This window comes from Camelus dromedarius, chromosome 23 (assembly GCF_036321535.1).
Source record: "Camelus dromedarius isolate mCamDro1 chromosome 23, mCamDro1.pat, whole genome shotgun sequence".
NCBI lineage: Eukaryota > Metazoa > Chordata > Mammalia > Artiodactyla > Camelidae > Camelus > Camelus dromedarius.
This window is the reverse complement of record NC_087458.1, coordinates 3,159,984-3,177,352: the sequence shown is the minus strand read 5'-3', so window position 1 is coordinate 3,177,352 and position 17,369 is coordinate 3,159,984. Positions and strand designations below refer to the sequence as shown.

At 51.6% G+C, this 17,369-nt stretch overlaps 1 protein-coding gene across 3 annotated transcripts; it reads left to right on the top strand.

Annotated features, from left to right (window-relative positions):
- Positions 1-50: 50 nt before the first annotated feature.
- ITGA10 (integrin subunit alpha 10) lies at positions 51-16,464 on the top strand. Of its 3 annotated transcripts, none has more exons than XM_031436538.2 (30): positions 51-861; positions 2,347-2,458; positions 2,658-2,767; positions 2,970-3,061; positions 3,286-3,400; positions 4,434-4,561; positions 4,744-4,892; positions 5,563-5,713; positions 5,918-6,083; positions 6,219-6,292; positions 6,531-6,675; positions 6,889-7,037; positions 7,251-7,394; positions 7,531-7,734; positions 8,065-8,168; positions 8,581-8,747; positions 8,843-8,985; positions 9,557-9,670; positions 9,868-9,953; positions 10,107-10,248; positions 10,413-10,505; positions 10,992-11,068; positions 11,226-11,315; positions 11,755-11,839; positions 12,005-12,118; positions 12,376-12,456; positions 12,571-12,684; positions 14,066-14,161; positions 14,438-14,551; positions 14,850-16,464. In XM_031436538.2, the coding sequence occupies exons 1-30, from the start codon at positions 810-812 to the stop codon at positions 14,913-14,915; spliced, it is 3,477 nt and encodes a 1,158-aa protein (XP_031292398.1). In that variant the 5' UTR covers positions 51-809; the 3' UTR covers positions 14,916-16,464. The 3 variants fall into 3 exon arrangements, 2 of the variants coding, with proteins under 2 accessions (XP_031292398.1, XP_010998006.2); XM_010999704.3 differs by having other exon boundaries at positions 8,038-8,168; XR_004131692.2 differs by lacking the exons at positions 11,755-11,839; positions 14,066-14,161; positions 14,438-14,551; positions 14,850-16,464 and having other exon boundaries at positions 8,038-8,168.
- The last annotated feature ends 905 nt before the right edge of the window (positions 16,465-17,369 follow it).

Here is a 17,369-nt window from a genome sequence, read left to right as displayed (position 1 = left end):
CGCCTATTTCTGTCACTGTGGTTTGGGTTTTCCATGGAATTAGCCACTGGCATCATTGTCCGCAGACTTTTATTGAGCACCTACAGTGTGCAGGGCATAATACTAAATGGTAGAGACACAAAAAGCTGAGAGGCTCCACGGCCCCCACTTCAGAAGTTTAGAGCCCAGCTGAGGAGCTGGGGGCCTTGTGGCAAAGTAGTCACACTGGTTCCACAAGGCGCATCTCCCACCAGGTTCCTAGTTTATAGCTCCTCCAAAAACTATGGTGTCATAGGCAGCATAGGTGAAGAGTCACAAACAAAACCAAGTGGAGCGGGGATGGTAAGTCGTGGTTTGTGGGCGGGCTGTGTCTTCACACGGTGGGACTCCCTTGGGTAGGTGGGAAATGTATCACTGTTGTCAGCTCTTTCGTCTTCCATATCCCAGGTTGAGATAAATAAGGTTAGGAAGCAAAAAGAATCTATCTCCCGCTCCTGCCTTCTATTCCAAACTCGAGGAAAGCATTGCCTGGAACCACAAAGATAGACTAAAAGAAAGGGAAAGAAAGGACAGAAAGTCAAGAACTGTGTTCTCCTTGGATGCTAAGACGACGCCTCCAGGGGGCAGCACCAAGGCAGAGAAATACACTAAAATCGGTCAGTCCTCCTTTCCTTGGTCTGGGGCTCCCCACCATTACTCCTCCCATTCCTCCCAACTTTATTTTTAGCTGCCAGTGGGAGGGGGCAGGATGGGAGAGAAAGTAAAGAAAACAGAGAAGGAGAGGGACAGAGGCACAGAGGACTTCTCACACGGACAGGGAACGACCAGGCATGGAGCTCCCCCTCATCCCTTACCTGTCCTTGCCCTTGGTGCTCCTGACAGGTGAGGGAGGTTAAGTTCTTGGTTTCTGGTGGGAATGGAAGAGATAGAGATTGTTTAGCATTGGGACCTTTATGGTTAAAATTCTTTGGGAGTTAGGTTGAGGGGTTAACTGATTTCTACATTCCTCGTGTGTGTGTGCGTGTGTGTGCGCGCGTGCACACACGTTTGCATTCTTATGCCCACACAGATGACTGCCTGGCAGGGGCTGAAGCTGTCCAGTGCCTTGTGTAATATTTGTGTGCAATCATCTAAAACTTTCTCCTAAGCCCTGGAGGAGTGAAGGGACCAAGAGGAAACATGATCTGACCTTCCTCGTGGCTAGTCTGATTACTATTACCGCCTCCCTATTTCTGCCTATTCTTGGTGGTCTCTGGGGCCTAGGCATAACTGATTGACTATGGTCAGAGCCCTGGGTTTACCTAACCAATGAGATACAGTTCCTGCTCATACAGTCCTGCCGGTTTCCTAGATGTGAAAAGGCTCACATACACCTTTCTGAAACTGAGCATGCTGTAAGACAGAACTGTGACCATTGGTGTAAGTGGTGGTAGGGTGACCTGAGAGGGGGTTGCTTGAAAGGAAGGAACAAGACACAGTTAGGGAAAGAACCATGGGAGGGACAAGAGGCCTGGAATTTTTCCTCATCAGTGCCCTGTAATCTTCGTTTCCTAAAATACCAGCTCTGATTTTAAAGGGGTAGGGGTTGGGAGGGAAGAATCAGCCAGTACAGACGGAGGGGTTGTCTTAGAGTTGGCTGAGAGTTAAGGAAGAAAGGCAGGTAGGTAGGGGCAGCTGGCTGGGGGATGAGTTAGAAAGGAAGCGGGTTGTGAGAAATTGGGGGTGATGGGACACTTGGAAAGGATGGATGGCAAACCATGTGTGTGGGCAGGCAAGTGGCTCCACCCAGTTAATTACCACTGAGGTTTTCAGGGCTGGAATCAACCAGAGACCTAGACATTGGAGAAAGAAGTGAGGATGTAACGATGCTGGGAGTCAAGAAGAGAGAGGAAGGAAAGGAGAGACCTGGATTGCAGTGTTCCTTAACCTCTTGTCTCCCTGTGGTCCTGGGTTTGGGGAGACTTTGGAAGGAACAGTTGTTCTGAGGCTGCAGAAAGGCCTCCCTCTTTTGACCTTCATAGCTTGGAGAGAAGGATGTGTAGGAGGAATGATGTAGAAAAGAGGAACTTGACCCTTTCAGACATGTCTGTAAATGAGATTTCGGGGGTGGGAATGGAAATACAGCTGTGCAACAGCATGGCAGAGGGCCACACGTTAGACATCTGACCCAAACACAGGAAAGAGCTCATCCTTGCTTGGAGCTCTGGGTGCATGACATTGACAGAGGCCAGGAGAGCTTATGAGTAAGAAGAAGGGAGAGAGATTGAGATCAAAACATGCCCTTTATGGCGTCTCTCTGGTTGTACCTCTGGGCATTCATTAGCCACACCAACTGAATCCTGCTAACTTTATGATCCTGGCCCCCAGGTCTCTGCTGCCCCTTTAACCTGGATGTGCATCGCCCACGCCTATTTCCAGGGCCACCTGAGGCTGAATTTGGATACAGTGTCTTGCAACATGTTGGGGGTGGACAGCGATGGTGAGGAGGAAACCAGAGAGCCATGGGACTGGGACTGTGCTAGAGCTGTTAAAGGGGAGGTGAAGTAGATGGATATGTAAACTTGTCTGGTTCTTTGGAAGTGGCTGGAGCTCTAGACTTGCTATCCCCGTGCCCTTTCCCTCTGGTCTATCTCAAGTGTCATATTCACACTATGCTTGTATTCATGTCCTCCTCCCAGGATGCTGGTGGGTGCCCCCTGGGATGGGCCTTCAGGCGACCGAAGAGGGGACGTTTATCGCTGCCCTGTAGGGGGCTCTCACAATGCCCCATGTGCCAAGGGCCACTTGGGTAAGAAGGTTCCCAATGCTTCCACTCCTAAACTCTAACCTCGATGAGTAGCTTTGACCCCTTACACCTCACCACTTCACCTCCATATCCCACATACTCCCCGCTCCTGACTCAAGCCTGATGTCACCCTCTTCCCAAATCACCCTGAACTCCAGCACCCCATCTGTGACCCCCATGATCTCTTCCACTCCCCTCCAACCAGGTGACTACCCACTAGGAAATTCATCTCGTCCTGCTGTGAATATGCACCTGGGGATGTCACTACTAGAGACAGATGGTGACGGGGGATTCATGGTAAGCTAAGGAAAGGGTGGTGGCGGGGTTTCTGAAAGTTCGTGGTAGAGAAAAGGGTGGCATGATAAGGGAAACTGGTCTATGTGTAGCCGTCAAGGAGTTAAACCTAGACAGCAAGGAGGGGACTCTCGGGGAGTGGACTCAATGGCTCCTTTGACCAGGAGCATGTTCTGAGGGTGCCCTCCCAAGCCTGGGAGTAACTGTTTCCCCCCACCCATCCCCAGGCTTGTGCCCCTCTCTGGTCGCGTGCTTGCGGCTCCTCTGTCTTCAGTTCTGGGATCTGCACCCACGTAGATGCTTCGTTTCAGCCCCAGGGAAGTCTGGCACCCACCGCGCAACGTGAGCCAGGAGCAGGGACTGAGGACTCGGTTCCCAGAACAGGGTGCAGGGTGGGGAAAAGATGGGGCTGCAGGGTGTGATGCTTGGCGGGGGGCCTGCATGGCTATCCTCATTGCTACCTAATGTGCCTGCAAAAGCTCCATGTTTCCTAACAGATTAGAATTCAGACTCTTTACGAGGGTATCAAGACTCCACGAACTGATTTAACCAACTCCACCTGTGTCCCTCCATACCCTGCACCTCGTCTGTAGCCTTCACCTCGCCATTCTCCTGTGTGTCATCTATCTTTATACCTCTACCTCCCTTTGTTTAAAGTGTTCTCCACCCAGATGCCTTTCCTCATATTCCCCGCTCCTCCAGCACCTCCAGTCTTCAGTATCTTCTCAGTTGCTGCCTCCTTTGCTTCCCCACCAGCAGAATTGACCCTCTTTTGTTCTCCAGCAGCAGAGTGGTGCTATGTTTCTACCTAGCACTTAATTCCTTCTTCTCTGTTTTTTAGTAAATTGTATGTATGCTCATCTTCTCTTTTACCTATTTCTTTTTTTTTTTAACATTTTTTATTGATTTATAATCATTTTACAATGTTGTGTCAAATTCCAGTGTTCAGCACTATTTTTCAGTCATTCATAGACATATACACACTCATTGTCACATTTTTTTCTCTGTGAGTTATCATAACATTTTGTATATATTTCCCTGTGCTATACAGTGTAATCTTGTTTATCTATTCTACAATTTTGAAATCCCAGTCTATCCCTTCCCACCCTCCACCCCCCCTGGCAACCACAAGTCTGTATTCTCTGTCTATGAGTCTATTTCTGTCCTGTATTTACGCTTTGTTTTTGTTTGTTTGTTTGTTTCTTTTACCTATTTCTGTATTTACCCAGGACCTGGCACACTACCTTCCTTGCATGTAAGAAGTGCCTAATAAATGTTTGAATTGAACGTGCCTTCCTGTGACCTCTTCCCCTGTCACCCCCATGCCCAGTATCCCCTACCCCTCTGTTCCTCATCACCACGCCCCTCCTCCTAGGCTGCCCCACCTACATGGATGTCGTCATTGTCTTGGATGGCTCCAACAGCATCTATCCCTGGTCTGAAGTTCAGACCTTCCTACGAAGACTGGTAGGGAGATTGTTTATTGACCCGGAGCAGATACAGGTAAGAGAAGGCAATACAGATGGACTTGGAGGGGGAGAGACAGGGAGAGAGGAGGAAGATGTGGACAGTAGCTTCAGTAGTATCCAGGTGCCCATCTCCCCTCCCTCACATACCTTCTTCTGCCACCCCCACCCCCTGCGCCCCCCGCACATCCCATTCCAACGTGCACACTGCATTCTCAGGTCGGGCTGGTACAGTATGGAGAGAGCTCTGTACACGAGTGGTCCCTGGGGGATTTCCGAACCAAAGAAGAAGTGGTGAGAGCAGCAAGGAACCTGAGCCGACGAGAGGGGCGAGAAACAAAGACTGCTGAAGCAATCACGGTGGCCTGGTGAGGCACTGGGAGGGGGAGCGTGGGAGGCGAGTGGGAGGCGAGTGGGAGGGTCTAGAAGGGTTAGAGGCGGGTTTGGAGTGCAGTGTGTATGTCCCAAGGTGTCCTGCAAGCTTATCTTTGTCTGCGCCGGGACGGTGGGTGGGAGAGGCGAGGCGGGCTGCCCCTGCGCTCCTTCTCCCTGCGTTTCCACAGTGTCTGTGTCTGTGTCTGTCCACATTTCCGCTTCTTGCTCTCTGCAGACGGAATTCTGTCTGTCTGTACACCCCCATCCCACTTTGACCTTGGCCCTCAGGTTCTCCGCCACTCATGTCCTAGCTCATTCTCCAAACGTGACAAAACTCGTCTCCCAGAAGACTTCCCTGGCCTGGCCATTCTTCTCTATTCTACATTCCCTTAATATTTGTCCTTTCAAATACAATATTTGCCGATTGAATCTATGAATGTGTGGATTTAAACTTCTTTGGATTGATGATACACTGCTCCACATGTTCTATGATGTTCAGACATTTGAGCTTGCACTCCGTGCCTTTCTCTGCGCTAGACAGTTGGAGAGATGGGCTACAGGCAAGAGGCCTGACCTCAGTGGATGGCTGGCAGTGTTAAGTACTGTGTGGGCGTGTATCTGTCTGCATACATCTCATTGTACTTCAGTCCTCTCTCTTCTTAGCACAGAAGGATTCAGTCAGTCCCGTGGGGGCCGACCAGAGGCTGCCAGGCTACTGGTGGTTGTCACTGATGGAGAATCACATGATGGAGAGGAGCTCCCCGCAGCACTGAAGGCCTGTGAGGCTGGAAGAGTGACACGCTACGGGATAGCTGTGAGAATCAGCTCTGGATCTGAAAGGACGGCAGCGGGTGGGGGTAGCGACACTGAGGACTGGGAACCTGAGGAACACAGGCATTAACCACTTCCCAGACATCAGCCGTGTTTCCCTTTCTTCTCTTCAGTTGGCTGGGATCTGTACCAGCTCTGACACTCACTCCGCACAGCCAACAGACCCCATGTTGATCTCTGACCCCAGGTCCTTGGTCACTACCTCCGGCGGCAGCGAGACCCCAGTGCTTTCCTGCGAGAAATCAGAGCTATTGCCAGTGATCCAGACGAGAGGTTCTTCTTCAATGTCACAGATGAAGCTGCGCTGACTGATATCGTGGATGCATTAGGGGACCGAATTTTTGGCCTTGAGGGTAATGGTTACCTTGGAGAGGTGGAGGACAGGGTAGGAGAAGCGCTGGGATAAAGGTGGGGTTCTAGAAGGAGTTTGGTAGGTCAGGGAGGGAATGGTCTTCTCTTGTATTGCCTCCGTATTTTCTCATGCTCAGGGTCCCACGGAGAAAATGAAAGCTCCTTTGGGCTGGAAATGTCTCAGATTGGTTTCTCTACTCATCAGCTAAAGGTTGGACAGACTCTGGCCTCTCCACAACTCCTCTCAACATGACTCCTTCCAACCTCTAATTCAGACAACAACCCCAGGGTTCTTCTAGCTTCCTCCCTTAACCAGTGTCCACGCTGACCTTCCCATGCTTTTCTAACTGACCAAAGCATGCCCTCAGTGACCCTCTCACTCCCGGAAAGTGTGTTTCTTCTCATTCCCTACTGTCTTTTCAGCAAATCCATCTGGTTCTGCCCTACAGGATGGGATTCTCTTTGGGATGGTAGGGGCTTATGACTGGGGGGGGTCAGTGTTATGGCTTGGAGAAGATCACCGCCTCTTCCCGCCACGGACAGCCCTAGAAGATGAGTTCCCCCCTGCATTACAGAACCATGCAGCCTACCTGGGTGAGTAGCAGAGAACTGCAAAGGACTAGAGAGGGTGGAGGGGAGGGAGAAAAATGCTGCCTCGGTGCGGGGTGTAAGGTTCTCACTCTTAACTTGTGCAGGTCCTCGCTGACCTGCTACTTTCCTTGGGACCCTTTGTGTACCTTTAGGGAGCCCTCCTACTCTGGCCCCGTCTTCTTTTCCTTTCACCCCTGATTCCTTGTCCGCTTCCAGGTTACTCTGTTTCCTCCATGCTTTTGCGGGGTGGACGCCGCCTCTTTCTCTCAGGGGCTCCTCGGTTTAGACATCGAGGAAAGGTCATCGCCTTCCAGTTTAAGAAAGATGGGGCTGTGAGGGTCGCCCAGAGCCTCCAGGGGGAGCAGGTAGGGCATCCAAGGGAGGGTGGGACCCTTGGGTCCTAAGGGATCTCCAGGCTAGGGGTGGGGGCTGGGAAGTGAAGGGGCCTGAAAAGTCTGCGTTGAATTCTAGTTGGCAGAGTCTGTCAAGGGGGTGAGGCCCAGATTGGAAGGTGCTTCCCATTGTTATAATCTTCCCTTCTCCTTCCTCTGGGGTCACCATTACCCACCACTCCCCAGATTGGCTCGTACTTCGGCAGTGAGCTCTGCCCATTGGATACGGATGGAGATGGAACAACTGACGTCTTACTCGTGGCCGCCCCCATGTTCCTGGGGCCCCAGAACAAGGAGACAGGACGTGTCTATGTGTATCTGGTGGGCCAGGTGAGACTTGCTGGACCTCCTAGAATTTGTTTGTCGGGGGGAAGGGGAGGGAAGAAGGGAAGGCGCGTGCATCTGAGGGCTGGCTGAGAGGCTGGGACTGTCAAATCAGCATTGTCCGTCTTCTCACCTCCATCAGCAGTCCTTGCTGACACTCCAGGGAACACTTCAGCCAGAACCCCCCCAGGATGCTCGGTTTGGCTTTGCCATGGGTGCCCTTCCTGATCTGAACCAGGATGGTTTTGCTGATGTGGCTGTGGGGGCGCCCCTGGAGGACGGGCACCGCGGAGCTCTGTACATATACCATGGGAGCCGGAGTGGAGTCAGGCCCCGTCCTGCCCAGGTCAGGAGTGCCCAGATAAAGCTGGGGTGTGGTGGGAGGAAGGGTGGGGGAGGGAGGTGCACTCTTTGCTGATCATTGCTCCCCTGGGCTTGAAACCCAAACTGAACCAGTGCTTTTTTTATCAGTAGTCGAAAAGGTAAGTGGTAGGGTAGGAAACGTGTTGCTGTACCAGGGACTGTTGAACGCAGGCAAGCTCCTCCTGTTCCGCCTCATGCCTGGGGGGAGAGTTAGAAAGAGCCAGGTGGGGGACCTAGGGAACCCGGTGTGTAAGCCCCTGCTCAGTCCCTCCTCTCTCCCTCTCAGCGGGTTGCTGCTGTCTCCATGCCACAGGCCCTCAGCTACTTCGGCCGGAGTGTGGATGGCCGGCTAGATCTGGATGGAGATGACCTGGTAGATGTGGCTGTGGGTGCCCAAGGGGCAGCCGTCCTGCTCAGGTGAGCGGTCCCAGCTCGGGTAGCAGTGGATGGCATAGCACAGCTGTTAAAAGCAAGGGCTTTGGGGTCACAAACTTGGATTTGGATTTCTTGATCAGCTTACTCTGTGCCTCCATTTCCTAGTGTATAAAATGAGAATAATAATAGTACCTGCCTTGTAGGCTTGTTGTGAGGATTAAATACAATAATCCATGTAAAGACCATAAGACTGGGCCTAGCACGTGCAAAGTCCTTGCTAAATGTTGGCTGTTATCTTACTTCTGTCAGAAGGTTGCAGGGTGGAGACACATGTGTCACCTGTCACCTAGCCCCTTATTCTTTCCTTTGACCTCAGGGAGGGAATCACTGGAGATTGCCTTTCTCAAAGGGCTTTCCTTCCACTGGTAGAATTTCTTTCCCTCCCTATTCCCAGCTCCCGGCCCATTGTCCACCTGGCCCCTTCACTGGAAGTGACCCCGCCAGCCATCAGTGTGGTTCAGAGGGACTGCAGGCGGCGAGGCCAGGAGGCAGCCTGCCTATCCGCAGCCCTTTGCTTCCAAGTGACCTCCCGCACTCCTGGCCGCTGGGATCGCCGATTCTGTGAGTGACTAGAGTGCATCCCAGGCAACTCTGAACCCCAGCCTGCCATGGTCTCTGGACCTTTCTCCACCTCCACTCTTGCCTGCCTCATTCAGATGTGCGGTTCACAGCATCACTGGATGAGTGGACAGCTGGGGCCCGTGCAGCGTTTGATGGCTCTGGCCAGAGACTGTCCCCTCGGCGGCTCTGGCTAAGTGTGGGGAATGTCACTTGTGAGCAGCTTCACTTCCACGTGCAGGTGAGGAGTGGGCAGGAACTGCTTTGCATCAGGGCCTGGGGGTGAGAGGAAGGCTGGATCAGAGGGGAGGTTTCTGCTGGACTGGCAAGAAAGCCAAAGCCAGGAAAGTGAGAAAGTCCAAACCTGGGAGCGAGGCTAGTCCGGGTTTGAAGCGCAGCTCTGCCATGTACTACCTGTGAATTCCGGCAAGCCACATAACCTGCAAGCCTTAGTTTCCCTGCCTGGAAAGGGGGGATAGTGAAGATGACTGTGTCATAGGAGGTGTCTTAGAATTAAATGTCATAGTCTTTTGAGGGGGAGGTAATTAGGGTTATTTATTTATTTGTTTATTTAGTTATTTAAGTGGAATTACTGAGGATTGAACCCAAGACCTCATGCATGCTAAGTGTGCACTCTACTACTGAGCTATACCCTCCCAGCAAATGTAATAGTCTTCATAAAACCTGAGGACAGTGCCAAGCACACGGAGAATGCTCAGTAAATGATCACCCTCATGATCGCATTCAGCCGGTGGCCTGGGTTGTATCCCTAACCGCGGCTTTGCGTGATCCTTGACCCTGGTTTCTCTCAGGACACATCAGATTACCTCCGGCCAGTCGTCTTGACTGTGACCTTTGCTTTGGACAACACCACAAAGCCAGGACCTGTGCTGGAAGAGGGCTCACCCACCTTCATACGAAAGCTGGTCAGCAGTGCCAAGCCCTGCCCTGCCCCTGGGTCCCAACGCTGCCCTTCTCAGTGCATTCAAGCTTAAAGAGGGAGGAGACATGGGACGACAGCAGAATCTGACCTGGGCACCCCCTCTTGTCTTTCCACTTCTCCTCCAGTCCCGTTCCTTCTCCTTGTCTTCCTCTCAGCCCTCAGCCCTTCTCTCCCCTCTAGGTCCCCTTCTCAAAGGACTGCGGCCCCGACAATGAATGTGTCACAGATCTGGCACTTCGAGCCAGTATGGACATCAGAGGCTCCAGGTGGGATGGACATGACCTGGCCAAACCAGGGTGACCTGAGACAGACCAGAGGGGGCCTGAAGGGAGACGGAGGGTTGATTCTCACCCAGGAAAAGAGAAGTGAGGCTTCTGGCACCCCTCAAGTCTGGGCCCTCCTTTACCCGCCCCTCCTAGGAAGGAGCCCTTTGTGGTTCGGGGTGGTCGGCGGAAGGTGCTCGTGTCAGCAGCTCTGGAGAACAGGGAGGAAAACGCCTACAACACGAGCCTGAGCCTCAGCTTTTCTAGAAACCTCCATCTGTCCAGCTTCACTCCTCAGGTGCCCTTGCGGGAGGGAGCTGGGGAGGAGTCGGGGAAGGAGGAGGAAGAAGACTGGGGTGTTGGCTGTGAGGGGCTCTGGGGAAAGGCTGCATTTAGAAGCTGCAGGCAGGAGAGCAGTGGCAGCCCCAGCTCCAGCCTCCACCCTCGGTGCTCTGCTCTCAGAGGGACAGCGCAGTAAAGGTGGAATGTGCAGCCCCTTCCCCTCACTCCCGACTCTGCAGCGTGGGGCATCCTGTCTTCCGGTCTGGAGGCAAGGTGAGCTGGGGCCCGGGATGAGAAAGGGGCTCTGACAGGGGAAGCAAATTTATGGTTACCAGAGGGAAAGGGAGGTGGAAGGGATAAATTAGGAGTTGGAGATGTGCAGATGCTAACTACGGTGTATAAAATAGTTAAGTGACAAGTTTCTACTGTATAGCCCAGGGGACTATTTCAAGAAGAAAGAAAGAAAAAGAGGGAGCGAGAGAGAAAGAGAGGAAGGAAGGAGGGAGGGCAGGAACGAAGGAAGGGAGGGAGGAAGGAATGAAGGAAGAAAGGAAGGGAGGGAGGAAGGAAGGAAGGAAGGAAGGGAGGGAGGGAGGAAGGAAGGGAGGGAGGGAGGAAGGAAGGAAGGGCTCTGAGAGAGCAGGGGCTGGAATCTGTGGGGCCTGGCAGTTTAGGGGAGGAGGCACACAATGACTCCTTTTCCTCTGTAGCGGCCCCATGAAAAGAAATCTCCTGTGACCCCATGTCCCTTGCCCTCAGGTGACCTTTCTTCTGGAGTTTGAGTTTAGCTGCTCCTTCCTCCTGAGCCAGGTCCTTGTGAGGCTAACTGCTGCCAGGTGAGGACAAGGAGAATTTCCTCCTGGCCCTCTCCTGCTGGGTCTTGGCAGTGGGGAGGTAGGGGGTGGAGGGGTGGAAACAGCACTGGCTCCTTTACTCCAGAGAGGGGTGCCTGAGACAGGGCTGGGACATGAGCCTCTCCCCCTGACCCTACAGCAACAGCCTGGAGAGAAACGGAACCCTTCAAGACAACACAGTCCAGACCTCAGCCTACATCCAATATGAGCCTCACCTCCTATTTGCTAGGTACGGCCTAGCTTCCCGCTGGGACTCCATCCTGACCTCAGATTCATACTCCATTTCCTCCCTCTCCCTCCATGTGCTTCAGCGTTCCTGAACACCAAACCCCTGGGGCTCCTCCATCTTTTTGCCCTCAGTCCCACTCATGCTGAAATTTCTCTTTTAAACATCTTACTTCCCTGGGCATGGGTATACCTATACCTCCTAGGCGTAGGGCTTTGCTGTGCCCTAGGGATTGGAGCTCGGGTGAGGGAAAATGGGATGTGGTCATGAAGTATATGCCAAGTCTATGTCATGTCCCGTTTCTGTCTTCTCTGTGTACCCCCATCTCTTTATCCATGTGCTGGCCTTGCCTCCCCTGAATCCATGTCTGTGTGCTGATCATGTGCCCCTGCGTCTGTGTCATGGCTGTGACCATGTACTTCCTGACTTGGTGTCCATGCAGTGAGTCCACTCTGCACCGCTATGAGGTTCACCCACATGGGACCCTCCCAGTGGGCCCTGGCCCCGAATTCAAAACCACTCTTAGGGTGAGAAGCTGGAGGGGCCTTGGCATGAGCAGGGGGAGGGGGGGAGTCCTGGGGAAGTGACGGAAGCATCTCTTGTAGATTTCAGTGGTATCCAGGGTAAAGGGAACAGATAAGAAGGCTCCTTCTCTATCTCCCACCTCTTCTCATTTCCAATCCTCCTTTTAGGTTCAGAACCTTGGCTGCTATGTGGTCAGTGGCCTCATCATCTCAGCCCTCCTTCCAGCTGTGGCCCATGGGGGCCATTATTTCCTGTCCCTGTCTCAAGTCATCACTAACAACGTGAGTCTGGGCCAGGGGCGCATGGAACCCCGCCACCTCGATCTGGTGGACTCACCCAGCTCCCTGTCTGCTGGGTCATTGCTCTCAGGGCTCCTCCTTCCCTGGGAGACCTTTCTTTCACGCACATAGCTGCCTTGAGAAGAAAGAACGGGATTACCCAGGGAAGAACTGCAGGAGTGTGGGCAGTATGCTCCTGCTCAGCCTGGAGTGGCTGGCCCTCACCATCGGAGGGTCCCTTAAGTTGGATCTTCCTCTAGGCAAGCTGCACAGTGCAGAACCTGACTGATCCCCCAGGCCGCCCCGTGCATCCAGAGGAGCTTCAGGACACAAGCAGGCTGGTACGAGTCACAGAGGGTGAAGAGGGCTTCCAGCATGGGAATGCAGGGGGGAGCTGTGGGGCGGAGGGGGGTCTCTCTACCCCAAGGTCCTGATCTGTCTCTCTCTTCTGGTAGAACGGGAGCAATGCTCGGTGTCAGGTCGTGAGGTGCCACCTTGGGCGACTGGCAAAGGGGACAGAGGTGTCTGTCGGGCTACTGAGGCTGGTTCACAATGAATTTTTCCGGAGGGTAAACTCTTCCTTTCTTACTGCTCTCCCCTTCTGCTCCTATCTGGGACTTTAGCACAGGCTTTTCGGGTAGACTGACTCTGTTCAAGTTCTAGCTTTGTCTCCTTCTACCACAGTTATTTAATTTTTTTAAGCTTCTTTCTCCTTATCTCTAAGATAATACCTACTTCATGGGGTTTTTGTAAAGAATAAATTAGTAGGGATATAGCTCAGTGGTAGAGGGCTTGCTTTGCATGTGCGAGGTCCTGTGTTCAACCCCAGCACCTCTATTAACCAGCCAACCAACCAACCAAACAAACCTAATGACTCCCCCCCAAAAGAAGAATTTAAAAGAAGAGTGAAAAAATGATGAACAATGAGATGGACTCACTAGAAGCTAGTTACTATCCTTGTGTTTCTATTTCCCTCCGTTTATCATTGCTTAGTGCTGTATCAATAATCAGTCAACATTTACAGGACACCTAAATTCAATCGACCCATCAAGTACCTACTGTATAAAAGGCCCTGACTTAGGTAGACACTGAGGAGAATATGGCCAACATTTAGCACCATGCCTAACTTACTGTGCTGATTTAATAGATTGTTGTTAAACGAATGAATAAATAGTTGACATCACATGCAGGGAGGTGCTGGGAAGTGACATTGCATAGCTGAAAGGGATCTAGAGTATGAAAGCTCTTTAAAGCTAGGGAGATGAAATTGAACTTAACAGGACAGGCAGGCAGGAGTCGGTGTGATTTCCTGAGCACGGAGATGAAATCTTGGTTGTAACAGCTCTTTAGTGCTAGGGGTTTATATTGTGCCTTCCCACGTGCCATCTACTTTGAATAACACAAGATCCCTGGGGTGTAGGTATGTCTCAGGGAAGTTAGGTCTGACAGACCATCCCTCTCTAAGTCTGGTTCTCTCTTTATCTCCCTTTGGTATCCTTTTAAAAATTCATTTATTTATTCTTTCAACAAAGATTTGTTGAGAAACTGTGCTAGGTACTTGGGACACATAAATTACTAAGGTACTACCCTTGACCTCAAAAATCTTATAGCTCACTGCTGAAAGAGAAGTAAAGAGAATATTCTAACCCAGCCCAGGGTGGTGGAGGTTTGGAAAAGACACTTTCCTGCTTCCCAGAGGGGAGGACATCTAAACTTCAGCCTGAAGGAAGGGTAGGAGTTGAATGAATTTCAAGCTGAGCAAACACAGTACAGGAAGGGTCAGAGGCTTTCCATCTATAACCCTTCCTCTCTTTCCCCATTGTTCTCCAATCTTTTCCTCTGGTCTGGAGGGTCCTGGGAGCTGCACCTCTCAGCCTCACCCTTGCTATAGGGGTTCTGGGAGCCATATCCCGTGATGATGGCTCACTTTAAATGTCTTCTCATCCACAGGCCAAATTCAAGTCTCTAACAGTGGTCAGCACCTTTGAGCTGGGAACTGAGGAGGGGAGTGTCCTGCGGCTGACTGAAGCCTCCCGTTGGAGTGAGGTAGGTTGGAGACTGAGTTTGAGAGCCGTGAAACTTGTGAGGGTGGGGATGAGATAAGGGCACCTGTGAGCTTTCTCAGAACAGAGGCATCTTCATTAGGCTGCAGTCAGGGGGTCAGAAGGGAAAAATCAGAATGGTGGGGGTCCCACCGCCTCCCTTCCTACCTCAGTTTCTTTCCTTTTATTCTCCTGTGTTAAGGTTGGCTTTGCTACAGTGTGGGGCGAGGCTAGCTGGCCCAAAGTGTGCAAGTAAAAAACAACTCTCCTCCCTGTACAGAGCCTCCTGGAGGTGATTCAGACCCGCCCCGTGCTCCTCTCCCTGTGGGTCCTTGTTGGCAGCATCCTGGGAGGGCTGCTCCTGCTCGCGCTCCTTGTCTTCTGCCTCTGGAAGGTAAGCCCTGCTCCGGTGAGGAGTACTGGGCACGGCGCCCACGCGTTAAGGGATCCCTGATTATAGCACCGGAGAACTGGATTTGTGCGGGACAGCTAAGCAGGCTGTGGGTGTCATGCCCAGATCGCCTTCACTCTCTTCCGCAAATGTTGGTTGAATTAAACTAAGCCAAATACAATAAATTTGAACCTCATTTTTGGAAGCAGAACAAAATGGAAGACTTCAGATACATCTCAGGGCTGTTGGCAAGGCCCCTAGGCAGGGCATTTGGCAATGACTCTTATCTCTTCCTCTATAGCTTGGCTTCTTTACCCGTAAGAAAATCCCCGAGGGAGAAAAAAGAGAAGAGAAACTGGAACAGTGAATGTGGAATAAACTCTAGAAAGTCCTCCTGGCAGCTTCTCCAAAAGACTTGCATAAGAGCGGAGTTTGGGGGCCTCAGATGGGACAAGAAGAAGCCTCTGATCTCCCCAGACCTGCAGCCTGACTTTTGAGTCACGAGGATGCTGCTGGCAAGAGATGAGGCCTTACCTCAGACAAGAAGGGCTGGAACCAAAACCAGGAACACCCCCACCCTGTGCTTCCCTCCTCATGATCCTGGTTCCAGAGCCAACACTGGGGCTTTGGTGTAGGGCCCTTTCTCCCCAACCCCCAGGAATCTAAAATTTTTTGCCTTGTTCTCTGACTTCCTTCAGTTTCCCTCTACGTCCTCGCTCACAATTTGGAAGGGATGGGGGTCATCTTCCTCCATTTCCCGCTTCTCACCTTCCTGCCTGCTCCCCACTCCACAGGAGAGAGCTGACGTTGGCTTGAAAAAGTAAAGTCAACATCTGCTGCTTTCCTGTGGAGTCTGGTGATTCAGAGAGCCGGATGGGGAGCGTCAACAGGAAAAAAGGAGGGAGGAGGAGAAGCCACAAGAGACATTCTGTACAATTCCAAGGAACAGAGAAGCCTTTAGACAGGCAACTGCCATCCCACTGAAACCTGAGACTTTCCTGGTGCACTCGCCCGCCCTCAGGTGCTGGCAAAAGGGAGCTGCCCCAGGCCTGCTGGGCAAGGGTTTCCCAACTCCGCAGCCTTCCCTGGGAGCAAAGCCAGGGCTGGGTGCCCAATTCTCTGGAGCCAGAGGCCCCCACGTGGCTAGAGCAGGAATAACAGAAGACTGAATGCCCCAGGCAGTTTCCTCCTCTCTCAGGCCTCACCAGCTCCTGAGCCCTCCTTGGAGCCTCGTCATAGAAAGAGAGAAGGGAGAGGATTGCCGCTTGATGGTGGGAAACCCTTTCAGCTTACCAGCTTTGGGAAGCTGCAGCCCTATGGGGTCTGAACACATGGGGTCCGTGTTAGGGAAGCAGCTGAAGTAGGTGCAGGAGATCTCTGAGGAGCAAGCCCTTACTTGCTTGGCACTGGTTGTGTAGCACAGATAGCTCCTAGGAAATGCTTCTGGAGGATCTCCAGTCATATCTTGTGGGGCTTCTCTGGTGGAATCAGTTTGCCAGCCCTTGCGTGATGTTTACTGGAAAGTCCCAAGTTAATTTCTGGACCATCCCACCCCCTGACTCCCATTTTTTTGGTCATGGCCAGTAAAGAGAGTTGGATTCTCATTGACACCTAGGTAACTTATATTTTTTTGTAATCAAGACTTTGGGTACCAAAGTCAGTTATTGGTCTCCAGAGGGCAGCTCTGACAGCCATTCAAAGAATTAGCACCCATTTAGAGCTGAAAAGAGAGGGGACCTGATTGGGCAGTTTGACTAGCAGCCACAGACCCTGTCCTGCAAGGCTGTTCTTGAGCTCTGGTTACAGTGTTTATTTTGATGTGTCTCTGGCCTTTTGCAGACGGCATTGTCTCTGTTTCCTAGCAGGGTGGACAGTGTATCAGATGGTCAGAACAAATAAAGTTCAGTGTCAAATGACTTCTGGCTCCATGTGCGTTCCCTGGGATGTATGCAGGCTGCTCGCAAATGTTAAGGGGTGGAGTCTTGGTTCACCTGCTACCTTATACAGTTGGTCCCTGGAAGGCAAAGTTATGAAGTATTTGAAATGTTTTCTGGGACTCTTCCACTGGAGGTGTTCTCTAGCCTCCTGAAACCCTCACCTGCTTAGGTGAGCACAGGGTGTAAACGTGTGGGTTTGGTTAGCACTTACACCTAGATTGAAACCCCAGGTCTGCCATTTATTAGCTGTGTGGCCTTGGGCAAGTCATAACTACCCGAGGCTCAAATAGCAATAAGAGGCTGTGTAGTACAGTGGTTAAGAATCAAGCCAGACTTGGGTTTAAACCTAAGCTATACCACTTAAACCCTATTTGACCCTGAACAGATTTAACATCTCTAAGTCTTGGCTTTCTTGACTGTAAAGTTATTAGGGTGTGAGGACTAAATGAGATGACTCAAGTAAAGTGAGCATATAGTAAGTACTCAATGAATGGTAACTATTGTTACAGAAATATTTTGTTATAAAATAATCTACCCCACCTACTGTGTGTTGCGCGGACTAAGAGAGAAGGTGCATTGAAGCAGCAGGTGGTGCACCTGATCTGGTGACTCACCTGCCCTCCACAGACCCTGAAGATTTGTTTCTTCGGTGTTATTGTCTCCTCCCACTAACTCTTAGCCTTTCTATGCCTCATTCCCTTTGAAATAAGCCCTCTAAACCCTCTGTGCCCACTAAGGTGATACTTAGATGATTAACTTAAGGTTCTAATGGCAGAAATCAAATCTATTCAATTTCTTCATACACCCAGAGTTCTTCCAGTACCCTCAAGGAACATGTGCACTTCAACAATGGCCTTCTAGAGACCATGTCTCTGCCTTTGCTG

What these genes read in the sequence shown, in the direction of transcription:
- ITGA10 (XM_010999704.3), top strand. Translation starts at nt 810, where the DNA reads ATGGAGCTCCCCCTCATCCCTTACCTGTCCTTGCCCTTGGTGCTCCTG. An exon ending in GGGGCAGCCGTCCTGCTCAG is followed by an intron (nt 8,169 to 8,580) that starts GTGAGCGGTCCC and finishes CCCTATTCCCAG; the next exon opens with CTCCCGGCCCATTGTCCACC. An exon ending in GTGAGGCTAACTGCTGCCAG is followed by an intron (nt 11,069 to 11,225) that starts GTGAGGACAAGG and finishes CTGACCCTACAG; the next exon opens with CAACAGCCTGGAGAGAAACG.